Source organism: Rhipicephalus sanguineus, chromosome 8 (genome assembly GCF_013339695.2).
Source record: "Rhipicephalus sanguineus isolate Rsan-2018 chromosome 8, BIME_Rsan_1.4, whole genome shotgun sequence".
Lineage (NCBI taxonomy): Eukaryota > Metazoa > Arthropoda > Arachnida > Ixodida > Ixodidae > Rhipicephalus > Rhipicephalus sanguineus.
The window spans coordinates 11905754-11922592 of record NC_051183.1 but is presented as its reverse complement, the minus strand read 5'-3'; the positions used below and the strand labels follow the sequence as shown (position 1 = coordinate 11922592).

General features: G+C 45.8%; 2 protein-coding genes across 6 annotated transcripts in view; one reads left to right on the top strand and one right to left on the bottom strand.

The window, feature by feature from the left end:
* LOC119401379 (uncharacterized) overlaps positions 1 to 14977 on the bottom strand; it is a 36015-nt gene extending 21038 nt beyond the window's left edge. The window contains exons 1-7 of one of the 5 annotated variants that reach the window (XM_037668122.2): positions 14957 to 14977; positions 7215 to 7399; positions 6367 to 6491; positions 5399 to 5583; positions 3052 to 3248; positions 1404 to 1658; positions 479 to 766 (exon numbers count right to left, since the gene is read on the bottom strand). In XM_037668122.2, the coding sequence (XP_037524050.1) occupies positions 479 to 766; positions 1404 to 1658; positions 3052 to 3248; positions 5399 to 5583; positions 6367 to 6491; positions 7215 to 7352 (1188 nt within the window). In that variant the 5' untranslated portion in view covers positions 7353 to 7399; positions 14957 to 14977. Of the gene's footprint in view, positions 1 to 478; positions 767 to 1403; positions 1659 to 3051; positions 3249 to 5398; positions 5584 to 6366; positions 6492 to 7214; positions 7400 to 10637; positions 10661 to 13486; positions 13819 to 14956 lie in introns of those variants that run through there. The other 4 variants (XM_037668123.2, XM_037668118.2, XM_049418755.1 and 1 more) reach the window with 4 other exon arrangements.
* On the top strand, positions 14613 to 16717 carry LOC119401380 (WD repeat-containing protein 25). Its single transcript, XM_037668125.2, has one exon. It carries the CDS (start codon positions 14620 to 14622, stop codon positions 15982 to 15984), a length of 1365 nt encoding a protein of 454 aa, XP_037524053.1. The 5' UTR covers positions 14613 to 14619; the 3' UTR covers positions 15985 to 16717.
* The last annotated feature ends 122 nt before the right edge of the window (positions 16718 to 16839 follow it).

The window sequence follows — 16839 nt, the reverse complement described above, 5'->3', positions numbered from 1 at the left end:
ACAGCTGTCAATACACTTCTCTGGAAAAGCCATTGAACCGCAGCAAAAAGTTCTGTAAGTGATAGGTGCTATGATGTTTAAAACGAAAGACATTTCAGATTTAACACTAGGAAAATTATCAAGGTCACATTAGCACGTTTTCCTGAACAGACTTTCAGTTAAGGGATCTATGTTAGCACAAACAAGAAACAAAAACAGGACGGGCACTAAGTTTTAAAGGGGTCCAACGTACTAGAAGTGTAGTGGAGTACGACTTGTTGGGCGCCCGACCTGTTGCTTCCTACTCTTCCTTCAATTCTGTTTTTTGTTTCTGCTAACGTGAATCCCTTAGATGTCAATGAAATGGCCAAGCAAGAAGTTGCACCGAGACTTGCAGTTTATTGACTACACTAGTCTTACGTTTTCCTCACGTCATCCTCAACATGTTCCACATTGCTAACAGTGAATAACTACCCAACTTCTACTGCCATCTACTCACCGCTGGCACAGTTGTCCACGCCTTGTTTGGCTCTAGGAGCTGTTGCAAAAGCTGCGGACCCTCGGGCTGCGACGGTGGTCTAGGCGAAGGCTGCCGCTGGGAGTTCTGCTGCTGTGCTTCCTGCTGCGACGGTTGTGGTGGTGGGGCTTGCTGCACGGCCGTCCCTTGTGTCGGCGGTGCCACCAAAAGAGGACGCTGTGCGGTTCCCCCGACTGGAGCCCACACCGAGGTCCCACCATCTTCAGATGGGAATGCCACAAGTTGCAATTGCGGCGGCAGAGGGATGGCCTGCACCATCAGCATAAATTAAAATGCAAACCAAAAGAAGTTAGCTATAACACCTTTTCAAAGGATGGCCCATTGGCGAAGAAATTACCAAATGCAGTGGCACAGCATTTGAATGTAGCAGGTCACAAATTCTGCAATATTTACCAGAGAGAACAGTGGCGCTGCAGTCATTCAGCCACCGTGAGAATGATGGGTAGTACATGAATTTGCCTAGTCGTCGTGCTTACGGCTTCGAACGCACTTGTGGCTTTGTTTAGGCTTTTGCTTCAGATAAAGAATGGCTCGCTGTAAAACTCGTGAGCCAATTTGAAGTGGTGAACCTAAAAGGGTTGACATGGTGAAGCGAGATTGCTGAACATTTGCTGAACTTCGTCCTGCAACAAAACAGCCTGCAGACCACACGGAGCCGTGAAGGAACAAAGCTTAGGCAAATCCATGTACTGCCCATCATTCCCATGCTGGCTGAAACGCCATGCGTTAAAGCTCCCATGGACACTAGCACCAGTTTTCCCTCTAGCAAACTATTATGAAACTCTATGGCCGTGACCACTTGGGATTTTTTTATCTGTTAACATACATGCAGAGTGGTGACCCTCAAAGGTTTAACCAAACAGACATCCAAGAGCCGCAGCCTCACCTGGAAGGGCACCAGGGTGAGTGCCACCGAGGCATGGTGGTTCTCCTTGTGGCGACGCAGGGAGCGGGCGTCGCAGTAGCTCTTGTCACAGCCCTCAACGTCGCACTCGTAGGGCTTCTTGTTGCGGTGCGTCAGCAGGTGGCCGTTGAGGTGGTCCTGACGCTTGAACGCCTTGTGGCACTGGCTGCACACGTACTTGCGCTCGTCAGAGTGCGTCAGCTTGTGCTTGGTTAGCGCACTTGAGTTTCCGAATACCTGCGACAGCAGTGCAGGTGCCCTTTTCTTTTCGGCAGGCAAAAGCACAATTCAAGAAATCCTTTACAGGGAACCAATCTGGACTAACCTACGCAATTACTATTGCTGCATAGTGCACCTTTCTCACCTCCTTAAATGCAAATAGCATTTTAAATACCTATTTAAATGTAAATAGCATCTGCTATTCCACACACCTTTAAGTGCAAACAGCATTTGCTATTCCTCGCCTCTTTAAATGCAATTAGCATTTCTTTAGCTAGCATGACAAGCTTCAGATGGGAAATGCATCTGGCAGGTGACGTCACCCAGATGCACAGACACAAGCGTGTTCGAGTATTGTCAGCACAGCATTAAGTATACCTGATAAACATAAAAACGTTGCAAATGTTTTGACGGCGCAATTTTAACCGTGGGCTTCTGGTACCAAAGCCCAATGCTCTAACCAACAGGCAACAGGTGCACGTTTCACCAGATGTAACAGAACACCTTGAAGAACCTCTCGCATGCAACCAAGTGCATTCAGATGCTTGGCATGTTTTCTACAGTGCCCGTGGATTCCTTGAGGATTTTTCTCATGCGAGCCAATGAACTGACATGCTTGGTGCGTTTTCACAACGCTGTTTCACAAGCTGCTACTTGCATTGCCAATGATAACTGACACTAGTAAATTTCTACAGCGATTTCCTTTTTTTTCCCTTTGCCAGCAAAAGACATCTTAATTCACCGTTTCAAACTTTTCACACGTCGCGATAAACTACTTGAAGGCATCATAAGCATTCCACGGCTAGCCGAATGCTCTTAAAGGTGTCCTGAACAACCTTTCAATGTAATCATCGAATGACCTCAGTATCCGAGTTTATTGCCTCACGAATCGATTGCCACAAAAATTTCTCGAATCCGTCAAGAATGAGTGGAGTTACAGGAATTTGCCGCACGCTTTAAGCACTTCCTCTTGTCCTGACAAGCACAAAGAAGGGAAAACAGCGCTGAATTTTGGATGCACACAAAGGAAGACAGACAACGAGAGGGCTGTACAGCATGGCAAGAAGCGCATCTGATCGAAAAGCCACTCTTGGTGTATGTCAGCTATTGGCCAATAGCATGTCATCTGTTGTGTGACGCCAACAGCAGGCGCCAACAGCTCCGAAGAGAATGAGCACAGGCCTCTGTGAAAAGAGGGTGCCAGAGAAAATGGCAACTTCGCGTTTCGCTTTTGAACTCTCCTTGCTGTGCTTGAGTAAAAGATTTGGCTGAGCTATTCACAGCAATGGCTGCTTTCCGCAGGATGTGTTTTCTCATAAAACCCAAGGCGTGGTTCGGACACCTTTAATACCAGATATCGACAGACTAGTACAGTAGCAGGTGAGAATCTTGCCGAGTCATTTGCACCCACCTTGCCACACACGGGGCAGGGCTGTGCGGAGGGAGCCCTGCCGCCATTGCCGCCCACTTTGGCAATGGGCCGAATGCCGGTAGAGGCAGCAGCAGCCGACAGTGCCGGTGACAGCCGCCCCAGCTCCTTGTCCGACGGAAGACTGATGCACGACAGAGACAGGGAAGCTCCGGCTGGATCACCAGTGCTCCCTACACCTGCCACAGAGTTGCACGAAAGAAAACCCCTCGTGAGACCCACAAGCAGACATACTTTACTATTTGATTTCCATTAAAATGGCAAGCAGGCTGAGTTCGTAGGTAGGCGTGTAAACATCTTTGAATTACCAGCCCAATGCAAACAAGGAACAAGGATTCAGATAACACACGTGCTGACTTTACTGAACACATTATTCAATGGACATGGATTTACACAAAAAGATACAAGGTGCACGCTAAACAAGCCACTAGCATCAGGACAACATGGCGATCATGAATCCACCTTTTACATTTTCCTGTGCTGCCCTCTGCCATTTCGGTAGGGGCTGGGACAACTGGTATCGCCAGAACCTCCGAGATCAAGAGGCGTTTCGTGACTTTTCCACTAGGGGAAGAGCGCATGGGCTATGACATCGTGAAAAAGGCGGATTCAACTTCTCTGTTACAGAAGGCGATGCTCAACTACCTCGCCTCTTTCAATTTATGTGCACAGTGAAACACCACCCGATCGATTGCCGCTTCGAAAAACTACATTCAGATAATTACTGGATAAGCAGGTTGGTACATTACTGAACTTAGAGAAAACGACGCTAATATACGTGGCCATTTTGTCTCCCCTCGTCTTCATTCCATTTTATTGCCGCTTTTGCCGATTTCCGTGTACTATTGATATGAATTTAAACTTTACATCACAACAAAAGAGTAAGCTCATGTCTGTTTAAATGTACTTTCACTCAATCGTTCGTGAGCATTTGTGAGCGAAATCCCAATTTAACATCAACTCACTCGAATAATGTTCAAAATACCGTAACTGTTGTTCAAATGGGCTTAGAAGATGGATTCTTGTTTTATTGCGAAGAGTTCTCATTCAAAGTTACTGTGATATGCTGAACTGCTTTGTAACTGTCTCCACTGAGGGAAACAATCTTGCTCCTATCAAGGTATGTGAAATGTTTGTTGTTTTAGTAACTACGTAATGTACTAGAAAAATAGTTCCATATTTGAAATGAGCACACAAATTTAAATAAGCTCAATAAGTTTCATCAATATCGATCAAAATTTAAAGAAAAGTTATAAGAGCAGTGGCCCCGTTAAAACTGCAGCCAAAACTTTTTAAAGCCTCAGAACATAGCACATGCACTTGGCCAGCCCATGGAGATCGAACCATGTCGAGGTTGTCAAAATGTGCTAATGTGTCACTTTTTGGCTTCGCTGCTGAGAGTGACTAGACTCTGTTCACACCGTTCATATTTTAACAAAGTGTACTTGGGAATGTGAGAGTACCATGCATGCAAAAGCCTAAACCACCTTAAAAAATTACATGTGGCGCAAGCTGAGAACAAAGGAAAAAGAAGAAAAAGTGCCCTATCCTGCCTTGCACTTTTTACAGCGAAAGCTGTAATGAGATCACAACAGCCGATTTTAGTGGCATAGTTGCCTGCCGCCACCGCTAGTGTTCATAGCAGGTATTGCACACAATGAGAGAGAGAGGGAAAAAAAAGAAATAAAAAAGGGTTTGAGCAGGGTTCGAACCCAGGCACACTGCGTGGCAATCGAGTATTCTACCACAGAGCCACGCCGGTGTTTGAGAGCCCCTTGCAAAACAACCCTATACAGGCGTCATATCAGGCAAGGAATCGCATCAACATATGTAATATAGCATGGTAGAAGAGTAAAATGATAATGAAGTGTCACAAAATGCACACTGCATAACGAGTGGGTGGTTTAAAGCTTCCCACGTATTACAAAGGGCTCAGCCATATTTCTCCATCGTCATCAGCCACATACAGCCTCAACAAAGTGCACATAATGCCTAGCGGATGTGTAGTGGGTACCTCACTTCACCGTAGAATGATGAATAATGGCATAGTGGGTACTTCCCTACTTCGCCAAATTATGATGATTCATGGCGTAGCGGCTACCTTGCAAATGTACTTGTAGTAGTCACCCCAAGAGAGTTTGCAACGGGCTCTAGAAAGGCCGCTCCTTTAGCTTTCGCTACGACTGTGCTGCGCGTTCTGTGCAGGCCTGGCGTTTTTTAATTTTTTTTTTCTCAAGTTTGCGCCACAAATCTTTTGTTAAGCTATAGCTATGCACCAGCTCGCCCAACGTAATGCTTTACTAAACCAGCAATGGGCCCCACTACCAACCTGAATCTTGTGCATGAGTGGCCGCACCAAAGGCCTGTGGCGGCGACAACTGCAGCTCACTGTCCCCAAGCAGGTCAAACGGCGAAGCATCGGCAGGGGCCGTGGCCGGCCGAGGGGGCAACCGCAGCAAACCATCCAGGGAGCCAAAAGGAACCTCAAAACCCTCGTGAAGCACCTCATCCTCGCTGCACAGAGTAACAGTTGAAACTGAAGGCTCTTGCACGAAATGACACCACATGTTGCAGCATGTTAGCACAAATACCGACGTTCTACCAATGCTCCAAGCTAGCAGGTTAAAGGGAGAATAAAGAGAAAAACGATTTTTCTCATATTGGTAAATTACTCTTTCATGACACCATAAGCACCACACTTGCTGCGAGAAAGCACTCGTGAAAAAAGAAAACGCGGGTGGCGACACCATGTTAAAGTTCCCACACCAATCGTTGTGATGCCATTGGTCTCAATGGTGTCTACTAGGGCCTATGTAGTTCCTAATCAGTAAAAATGAAGTACATTGTTTTCTGAGGGAGCCAGAGACTTACCATATCAAATTTCAGGAAATTTCGTTGAGCCAATGTGGCCAAAACACATTGAAATCCCAGACATCGCCATCGGAGAATTCGGTGGGAAACTTTTGGCATCTATTATTAAACCTATGGTGGTGAAAGTAACAACACTAGAGTTTTCAGAGTACTATATAATTTATCAATCTAAACTAATTTCTTCCTTCCCTTTAGCATCCCTTTAACCCACTAAGTAAACCGACTGTCCTGAATCTGCCAGGTGAATACATACATCACATTTCTGGTTATCTCCCGACACAGAATTACAATCCTATAACAAAAGCTACAGTGAATTTAATGCCATATCATCAAAGGAAACTAAAAAAAGCTTGCTAGGCGTCAAAAGAAAACTTAATGCTACAGCATAAAATTTCCTTTTGCAGGTTAACGTGCAGTGTTGCTTACCCGTAATTGATGGCACTGAGCATAGCATCACCGGCATGGTCGTAGGCTCGGCTAGTTGGAGGCGAAGGACCCTTTGTCTGGTCCTTGGGAGAAAAGGCTGCAGCCTCAGGAAAGAGGTAGAGAGCCTGAAGTGGTACAAAGCGCGTTGTCACAGAAAGGCTAAGCAATGACGAAACAACACATGCACGAAAAAAAGAAATTGCAGCGAATTGTCCAAAAGAGAGCTGTCATAGTAAACAACACATATTCTAGAGCACGTCAGAGGTATGTAGTACACACACATTTTATTACATCATTGTAAAAGTGGGTTGCTGGTATTATGCAAGTAAATATGGTAGGCGTCGCACAAACTGCGCTTTTCTGAAATCATGCATTTCCAGCACTTGAAGGAAAATATCATAAGAAGGAAAAGCAAAAGAACGGGTAGGAACGCTGAACCTACCTGCTTTTTTTGTTTTTTTTCCTCATTTCCCTTCAAATTATCGAAATGCATTAAATGCATTTCCATAATTTGCATGAAATTCCAACTACCCCAGCTGTCTACTAAAATTAATGTTAAAGTGCATATTTCATCTTCATTATAGCTTCATATGCTAATTCGTACGTCCTACTTCACATCAATAAAGGTCTGCTCTTCTAAATTTTCGCTCAGAAAATGGTCTTCATGATGCTGAGCTAGGAACTGCCACTGACAGCCCAGTTAACTTCCAACAGAAGGCTTTGCATGATAACTTGCTGGAGTATTTTTGGGTGTCGTCGTTGCACCGATAGATAAACCCTCACAACTGCTGAACAGAGGGGAAAGCACATTCGGTGGCCAAGGCAGGGTGGTAATTGCGGTATACTACCTGGGTGGCATTGTCGGTGCCCCCGACGAAGGAGGAGAGCCCGAAGGCCGAGAAATCCACCGTCATGGCCGACTGTGGGGCCGGGGGAGGAGAGGAGGAGGGTGGGGGCGGAGAGGGAGCCTCCAGGCTGCTGGACATGCCACCTCAACCGCAGCCACAGCAGACGTCGCCCATTGCCGCACCCCCTGCACCGGAGGAACCGACGACCACCACACAGTCAGCGTGGCATACGCAATGTCTCTCGACTTAAGGCAGCTTCACGCTGGTGGTGCCAAGCCTGAAGAAAAAGCGGAGCTGGGCCGCCTTCCTTGTCTTTTGACAAGTTGGAGCTGTGGGAGAATGCGTGCTGAGTGCACATGTTTGGGGAGCAAAGTAGAAGATGAAGAGCACGAAGAGAGTACATTCCGGCTGAGCTATTGCGTTGCATGTGCCAGGTGGTTGCTAGGCAACGTGCAGTGATGTCATCGCTCGCCACTGTTTATTGAACATATCTTCCAGCCGAACCTCGAGCTTAATCACCTCCACTTTTAAAAGAAAAGTACCATATTAAGTGGAATTTTTTCACTGTGAAGCTGTTTTGGTCTACCCAGTGCAGCCATCATCGTCACTGTGGTGGTAGTAGTAGTATTAGTAGTATAGCAGGTGCGATGCAGGTCACGTGACCAGAGGGTGGAGTGAATAAATAAAATAAAATGATGAAGTAAATGATGATAGTGATGATGTTCAGAATGAGACCATCTACTCTGTGCCGTCGTCGTCATCATAGTAGTAGTAGTAAGGTAGTAGTAGTATAGCAGTAGTAGCAGTAGTAGCAGTAGTAGTAGGCATCATGCAGGTCACATGACCAGAGGGGGAATGAATAAATAAATAAACAAAGCTCATGTATTTGAAGTCTAGCAGCGAATTAATGACACCACGCGATCTCTCTAGCCAATCACATACACACATGCGCTTGGAGGTTCACTGTCCAGCGGTTTTCATGGTGTGGAACTGGTCACATTTTTGTCGCTCAGTTTGTAGAGCTTACTTTCTCAATAAAATGGCACCTTTATTTCAATTTAATGGGGCTCCCACAAAGTGCATAGAAATATATAGTTTGAAGAAGGCATGGTCCGAATGTCATCAGGCACCTCAGATGAGAATATTATAATTTTCATTTCTGTGCAGTACTCTAAAAAACTGTCTGATGAAGAGTTGTCAAAACACTTTCTTTTACGTGTGCTTTCATTTCATTATGGCCATGAGGCAGCCATGTTCTACACAGCGGTGTCAGAGGTGGCAATACAGTGAAAGGCGAGACACAAATGGTGCAACAGTGACATGTGTATCCATCTAGTGTCTGGAATCACAACTAGATGACGTAGGATGAGTGCAGAATATTTTACAGATGGGTTGCAGTGCCACCATATTGGGCTGTAGCCTTGACATTCTGCATTTTTAACAACTAAACAAACAGTGCTACGGTAGACACATACGCATGAAAACGGTTGGGTTGGTGCATTCGGCGTTTCATGCCCTTATTAATTCACATCACGATATGCGAAAATAAGAAAACATTTGTACAACAGTCCAAGGTGGCGGCGCCAATGTGTCTAAAGTAAAATCATCTATAGTCTGCAGGTTCCCCCATGTGAGAGATTTTTGTTTAGGATGACGCAACTGGTTATATCGGTACGAAATTTCATTATGACTATACTCGTCAACAGGAGGTATCCTGTTGAAGGGTTAAATTCCTCTGCTAGTATACCACTCATGTTGGGCCAGAACTAGGATATGCACACATTGCCTGGTAGCCTTATATCAAATGTAATATTTATAGTCTCAAATATATTCAAAGGAAGAGTAAGACATATATATCATATTTGCTATATTAGACTAGTCCTCTAACTTAATGGAACCTAACAAAATATAGCTACCGTAAGTACAAAGGCAGAAATTTAGAATTACTCACAGTAACAAGATGGATTTATCACCTTTAACTAGCACGCCCCCTTGACATTAACAGAATATGCTACATGGCTTGTTCGCGCTGCCAGGAACTGGACGATTTTGAAACGAAAAAAGACACACACAGGGTGTGTGTTTTCCGTTTCAAAATCGTCCAGTTCCTGGTAGCGCGAACAAGCCATGTATTCACACCAACTAGCCCCCATAGCCGCTTTACTTGAAAATATGCTAGCCATACATTTTGCAAGAACTAACCTGTTGAAGATTTTTTTCCAAGGGCTATGCATGAACAGAATGATCTCAGTGAAGCAGGTTATGAGAAAGCGCAATAGCATTACTGTGCCTATACATCTCTGATATTTCTTTTTGATAACTGCTGTTTTGGTTTCATGTGTTTTGCCCACTATGCTCGGACCTCGAGTCTGCAGTATGGATTAAGTAAAAATAAGTGATTGCCTACTTACTGCTTAACCAATCTATCAAGTATACAGTGTTAGCAAACGTGTAGCAATCTAAACACTGTTGCATGCTTTGAGGTGCATTTCCTTTGCAGTACAATAATCACCACCTGGCTTGCTTGCACTTCCTTGACAACTTAGCACTCACTACTTGCACTTTCAGCTAAACTCAAGTAAGTTTCAATTTAGGGTTTAACGAATTGAGCAAAATTCAGATTTATGCCTAATTGAAGTCAGGACTTTGAATATAGCAGAACCTACAAAACTACCAAATCTTGGACATTAATAAGATCTATTCCAGCATATTGCATATAAGGCAGATTCCCACTCAATTTCTGCACAGAACACTTTATGATGGCTCCAGTTTAGAAATAAAAATGCCTGTATGTGAAACACACAAAAGCTGCGTCAAGGAGCTACATTTGCTAGAACTGATTAACTTTTGAACATAGAAGCACAGACATCTCTAGTTGAAGTGAATACCTCTATAAGCAACTACAGAAACATCTCCTGGACAAGTTTACTGTTTACTGGCTGCACACATTATGAGAAAAAAAAAAAAGAACATCTGCGATCCTTTGAAATATACTTGCGCTATCAGTAAATTGGTTGTGTTTAAAAATGCTCTGCAGACAAAAGTGAAATTGAACCACATTACATAAGCCAAAGGTTCAACTTATCTGTAACTCACCACCAGGGTTTCTTTGTTTCCTTGCAATTAAAGAACAGAGCTGGCAAGACATTCATAATGCATACACCTTAACTAAATGTAGGTGACAAAAATTTTGTCAAGTGCAACTGCTGATATACATGTCCATGCAATACAAGTTAATGCATTTCAAGCATAATTTGACAGGACAAAAAAGGCAAATGTCACAAATCCGGTCAAAAATAGGTGCATCCACTGATCAAACCCCATTATACTGCAAAACTGAAATGCAAGCTCGTGGCTCGAAATTGATTTCAAGAAAAAAAAAAAGGTGATAAGAACTAGTGTGAGGCTTTGTTCCTGCCTTACCGTTGCATTTGGGGATCACATTCACGAAGATGTTCAATTGTTTATATATAGTTCCTTTGCTTCAAGCAAGGTCAATGTCTTATGCGAGACTTGTCTGTAGTACATTTATGGCTGTACTCATATGAATGTGACAGTATATTCCATTTTCTGAAAGAGAATACGAAAACATAAAAATGCAGCGCTGTGCTGCACCATTATCTTGCCACCACCACATGCATTCTCTCAGAAGCTCACAAAAATGAGCAGCGATTCTGGCATCCAATGGATTCGAAACCTTCAAACATTCCTAGCGCTCGCCTTTCAATTTTATTCATGTGGCAAGCTCTAAAGGGGCCTTGCAACTCTTTCCCACTGCCTTCTGTAGCAGTGGAGCGTTTAGCATTGAATATCGAGATGAATGGCACAATTATAAAAATTGCCGCGCGAACATTGAAGCTATTCATCTTCAGAGTTGAAGATGAATAACTGTGATGAAAAAGTCGAGCATACAATGAGAAAAAACAAACATTCCCTTTCACATTTCAACTCTGCTGAGGATGTCACTGGTTGCTTCCAATCAGCGCACACCACTCATAGAGATATACGAAAAGTCTCGGCTTATGGTAGCTACTGTGCAGTGCACCTAGTGTAGTGTTGCAATTGTTCTCAAAATATGATATTTAAAAACAGAAATCACTTTGTATCCAGTGAAATATAAAGAATGTTTCATATTTTATAGCACACAATAGTGCGGCCTAGTTGGGACCACATGAATGTTATGCAAGAATTGGCTTGGTTGTCAAGCCAATCGGAATGCACAGCCACTACCATCACTGTCATATGACCAAACGTCACCTCCGAAGCCAAGAAGTGATGCCACTGTAGCAGATGGTGGTTTCTCCATTTGAATAAAATTATAATTACCTTGTTTTTGGCATTCCTACTTGTTATATTGCCACATTCCACAGTACCAGGTACATGCTTAACTTGTGCCGCAAGGCCCCACTAAAAACTGTTCTGTGCACTTAAGTAATGAAGCAAAATATCTTGGGTAACTACAGTAAAAAGGTTCGTCACTAACCAAAAATAATAACGTTTCATAGCAATTCACTAAAAATATGCACACCCAGTCGTGTTGGATGCCATACAAATGTCACCTAGTGTGCAATCGAACCACATCTTGTCTATAAATGTCTATCTTCAAAGGCAAGCAAAATAATACTTTTGAAACAACAATGTAGGGTGTGTTCCTCAGATACCAGTGTAAATTATAATGCTTCGCTGAAAGCCTAGTTGTAATGAATTGCTTCATAAATGCACGAGGCAGGTGGGAGGCTACAGTACTACAGTCAGTTTAAATCTTAAATATAATATCCAATAGTCGCTCACAAGGTAAAACAAGCTTGTGTAGTAATGAGTGAGCTAGTCTAGTACTATTTATGCTGTGTTTTGTCGCTGTTTACTGTATATGGTGCCCAAAAAAGCATTCTCACTCGCTCTACCATTACAACTCAAAACTACTGTAGAAAACACAACACGTAAGAAATAATGAATGATAACAAAATGTCTTTAGTATGGGAAAGCTGCCGAAATGAGCTTTCATAAAGAAACGAATACTGTACTTCTTTTTGAGTGTGCATATACAGATATTCGACGGACAAGACATCTTTAACCCTTAGTAAGGTAAAAACCGCAACAGGTTGGTTCAAGGGCGTCCGCAGAACTTTTTGCAGGGGGGTGCATATGCAGGGTGGGGGGGGGGGGGCATTCAGCACTGGCAGCCTTTCTTTAACTGCCGTGACATGGCAGCCAAGATTAGTCAGTAGTTTGTAACGCGCGAAATTGTATGGCCAACCTGAAGGCCAGGACCTGAGTGTGCTAATCAAGCTGTGTAGCTTATCGCAACTGCATAGAAAAATATTATCCGAAATTCCAAGGGGGGGCAGCTGCCCCCCTTGCACCCCCCTCCGGACGCCCATGGGTTGGTTGCGTTTCACTTACATTCATTATCATCATCATTCATGGCTCAATGTAGCGGCAGATTACGTTGTAATGAGTACTACGCAACCTCCTTCCCCGCGATTGAGTGCTCGCTCTCGAGCTTAACCGGTGAAGTGCTTTACAGCCACGGTTTGTAAAACGAGAAGCAAAAATACACATGCACGCATTCACCCCCCCCCCCTCCCCGGATCTTGCAAACAGCATCTCGCGTGCGATTCACACAGTCGATCGCAGGTGCTGCTCCGGTGGGTTAACGCTCGGCGACAGCGCGCGCTGTAACGCCTGGGTATCACTCCGTCCTAAACGAGCAAACGGCACGGGGCGATTTCCTGCCGAACGGCAGGAAAAGACCGATGGTTGCGCACCGTATAACAACTGGCACCGCAAAGATATCCACGCATGCAGCAGCATAACAAGCGCGATCGCTGCTCGGAGGCGCGCGCTGGGTTCGCGTAAATTCAACCCCCTTACTCGTACAGCGAATTCAAGGTTAGCGTTTCTTTGCGACACGACCCGCCCGCTCAACTCGCGTACCTCGCAACTCACGAGCAGCGGAGGTCTGCACGCGATCGACACCGCACGTACCGTCGCGCGCGCACACCACTCAATTGAGCGCAAATGCGTGAGCGCGCCCGGCAACGCAAGGCGCTCGGCAGCTACACAGTACTCGTCCTTACGATATGCACGCGTTTCGCTAGCAATCTTCGCGCGCAAGATAGCAAAGCTTGCGCGGTTCGGTATATTCTGAAGCAGCGTCTTTTGCAAGCCGGCCGCACACAAGTCTGCGCAGGACCCCACACGGCGGCTTTTTGCAGCCTGTTGCAAGTGCAAGCTGAAGGTGCTTATGCGTTTGCAATCGGGAAGCTAACCTTGAGGCCCGCTGAAGCACCAGCTTAGAAGCTTAGCAGTAGTAGCATGGACCTCCCGCCCTCCGTGCGAGCTTGCGGACCGCCGTGCAACTCGCCGAGTGCGTCACCGCATCGCTACACAGTTTGTCGGCTGCATATCGCCGCTGCACTCACTGGGAATAAATTGGCGTCCTCCGCGTGGGCAAGGGCGGTCTGCCGAGCAGTTGCTGCAACGATATCGTAGGCGCGGTGGCTTGTCAACTTTCCGCCATCGAGGTTACTGTTAACTTTTCTTTTTCTTGCGCTCGTTTTCTTTTCTCTCCTCTGCGTTGCATTTTGTGCGCACCCCCGCTGAATGATACGCCAACGCGCTGCGAAAAAGAGTTCCTAGCGCTTTCGACGACGAAAACATTTAAACGTGATTGCGCTTAATTGGCTACACAGAAGGGCGTCGTTTACATTGTGTCAATTCACAATTAATTATGGTAACAAATGTATTTAGTGCTTTCGATACCAGCTCTGAATGTCTGAATGCGCATTGCGGAAGAGCACAGGGATGCGTTTGGTCAGAAAGTAGCCCGACAACTGTTCCTTTCCTGTCGTACTGTTGTAATGCCTACAACATTGCTCATTTAACCGAGAATGCAGATAATGGGAAGTTTGGTAATGCGGTAAAAATTAAAGGAACTTTGCAGCGTTGCGGCTAATCTGTGCTGCTTGTTGGGATGAGCCAGTGGAATGCCCTCAGAAAGAACTGAACCCACCCCATTAAGACTTCAATTTACCAACGCTCGAGTTGATATCGCATTTTAAGAGCTTCACCCTAAGCGCACGAGCGATTAACAAATCACTCCTTTAGCGAAATGCAAACGGGAACAAGAAAAACGGTTGCATTCATGCTTGAGCAAAAGGCAAAAGCGCACCTAATTTGCTTGCGTCATCACATTTCCGATGACGTACTACATCATTTGCAGAATTTCTGGTGACGTTTTCAAACCGACAACTTCTACTGGTTGACTAAAAATACCACTGCAGCGCTACTTACCTACCTAATTCAAGCATAAATGACGATGTTCTCTGCATAAATCCTAAATGACCCTAAGCTACTTATGCGTCCAGGTCTTATTTTATCAGCAGTGAGGTAAACATTTGCCATGTGCGAATCGGAGTCGAGCAGCGACGACGGCGAGTCAAGCGATTTCTTCGGTTTAAAAGACTCGGATTGGGACCTGAAACTGCAGGTGGCGACAGAGAAGGCGTACGAATTTCTGAAAGCCGACCTAGTTTTGCGTGAATCTGCAACGCAACTCGCAACCGACAAGGTTGGCCCGGCGAACAGGTCCGAACCCCAACCGGCGAGTCGCAGGGAGCTGCACAACTCGCGACGTTCTAACTTAAAGCGAACCACGGAAAGTACCACGTCGGAAAGTACCAGGTACTTCTCAGAAGGCAAGCACGCAAAGCTAGAAACCAAGCAGGATGATTCCTTACCTGCCAAAGCATCACCACAGGGTGCCCTGGATACATCCCTGGTACTCTCCGAGGGAGAGTGGAAGGACCCCGCCGAGTACAGCGCAGGGATCGTGACGCGCTCTTTTCGGCGCATCAAAGCGCACGACAAAGCGCTAGTGGCCGCTTCCTGGGCTCCGGAACCTTTCGGCAGGCTTCTGCTGACTGCCTCTCACGACGGTCATGTCAAGTTGTGGCAATCGACGACCGGAAAATGCGTCTACGATCTTCCCAGCGAGGACGGCATCAGGAGCGCTCGCTTCACGCTGTGCGGCAGAAAATTCGTGCGGTGCGGCTGGGACCGGAAGACGGTCGTGGTGGACCCGACTTCGAACGCCGTGTTGTTTTCGTGCACACCTTCTCAGGGTCTTCCAACGTGCGTGCGCCTGGACCCGTCGAGCGAGTCGAATTTCTTTGCGGGTAGCAGGGACGCCGCTGAGCTGTGGGACACGCGTCAGAGTCCAACGGGAAAGGCCGTGCGGACTTTTCCCGTTCGCTGCGGAGAAGTACTAGACCTGCTACCTATTCGTGGTGGGCTAGAACTGGCCTGCAGCGGTGACCTCGTCACTAGGGATTCGTGCGAAGCCGCGCTCTCAGTGTGGGACGTAGGTTCGGGCGCCCGACTGTCGGGACAGTTGTACCAGGAGCGATACACCATTCCTTGCCTCGAAAGCTTGTCACCGAACACTATCTTGGCGCAGACGAACGGAGACTACATCGCCATGTTTCACGCCAACCGGCCCTATAGGCTCAACAAGCGCAAGCGTTTCGAAGGGCATAAGGTGTCCGGTTATGCAGTTAGGTGCAGCGCGTCACCGGACGGGGCCCTTATCTGCAGCGGTGATGCGGACGGTGTCCCGCACATCTACTCGGCGCAACACGTGAACACGGTGGGTGTCGTATCGCTCGCAGGCGATAACACGCCAGCAACACATCCCGACTGGCATCCGAGTCGGCCCGGCTTGTTGTTGATTGGCTGCGCGGACGGGTACGTCGACTTGTGTCACTAACTAGCTCATGATAAAGGATCCTCGAACTCATCATTCGCGTAGCGCTTCGTTGTGAGGACATTTGTTGCGAGTTGGAGAGGGAAAGATGTGTCCTCTTGGTCAGGTACTTGCAATACCGTCGATTTAAAGGGGTACTGACACGAAAATTTTCAGTTGTCATTTTTTTGCGTCAAATGAAAGGCCAAGCCCTCAAGAGCTTAGAAAATGTACTGGTAAGTGTGAATGCACCCTGAAAAAGTAATTACAGTATGCTTTTAAAAGCTAGTTTCGGTTCCTACTCTACTCTGATTTCACGACACAGTATAAGCTTCACATCACATGCTCGCACAAAATGTCGTGACCTTTCCAGGACCGCTCCATTGGTGATGCACAAGCGGCCATTTTGAATGTATTGGTACCCGACGTCATCAAAACTAGCCATACTAGTGCTTGAAGTCACCAAAATTGATATTCATCGCAAGCTTACATCTTCCTGCCGTTTTTTTTTCAAAACTGATATTGTAGCTTCTGGTCACGATAGTGCTGATGTCAGTAAGCGTCATGTGAAAATTGACTTGAATATCAAAATAAAATTCCTTATCAGCATTTACGGAGCTTCACACTTGCTCACAGCCACCTCTGTATGCAAGAGATTTGTATGGCAAAGTAAACTCAGCTTCAAAAATTGGTGTCAGTACCCTTCAACGTACATCATAACACAATGTCACCATGTGTGCAACGGTTGCAGGCAGAGCACAGATATTTATCTGGCATTTATCAACACACACAACCGCAGTAAAGTCTCCGTGCAGTTTTATTCTGGCAAATAAATAGCATAATACTAGTGTCAACTCAGGTTTTTTTTTTTTAATGGTT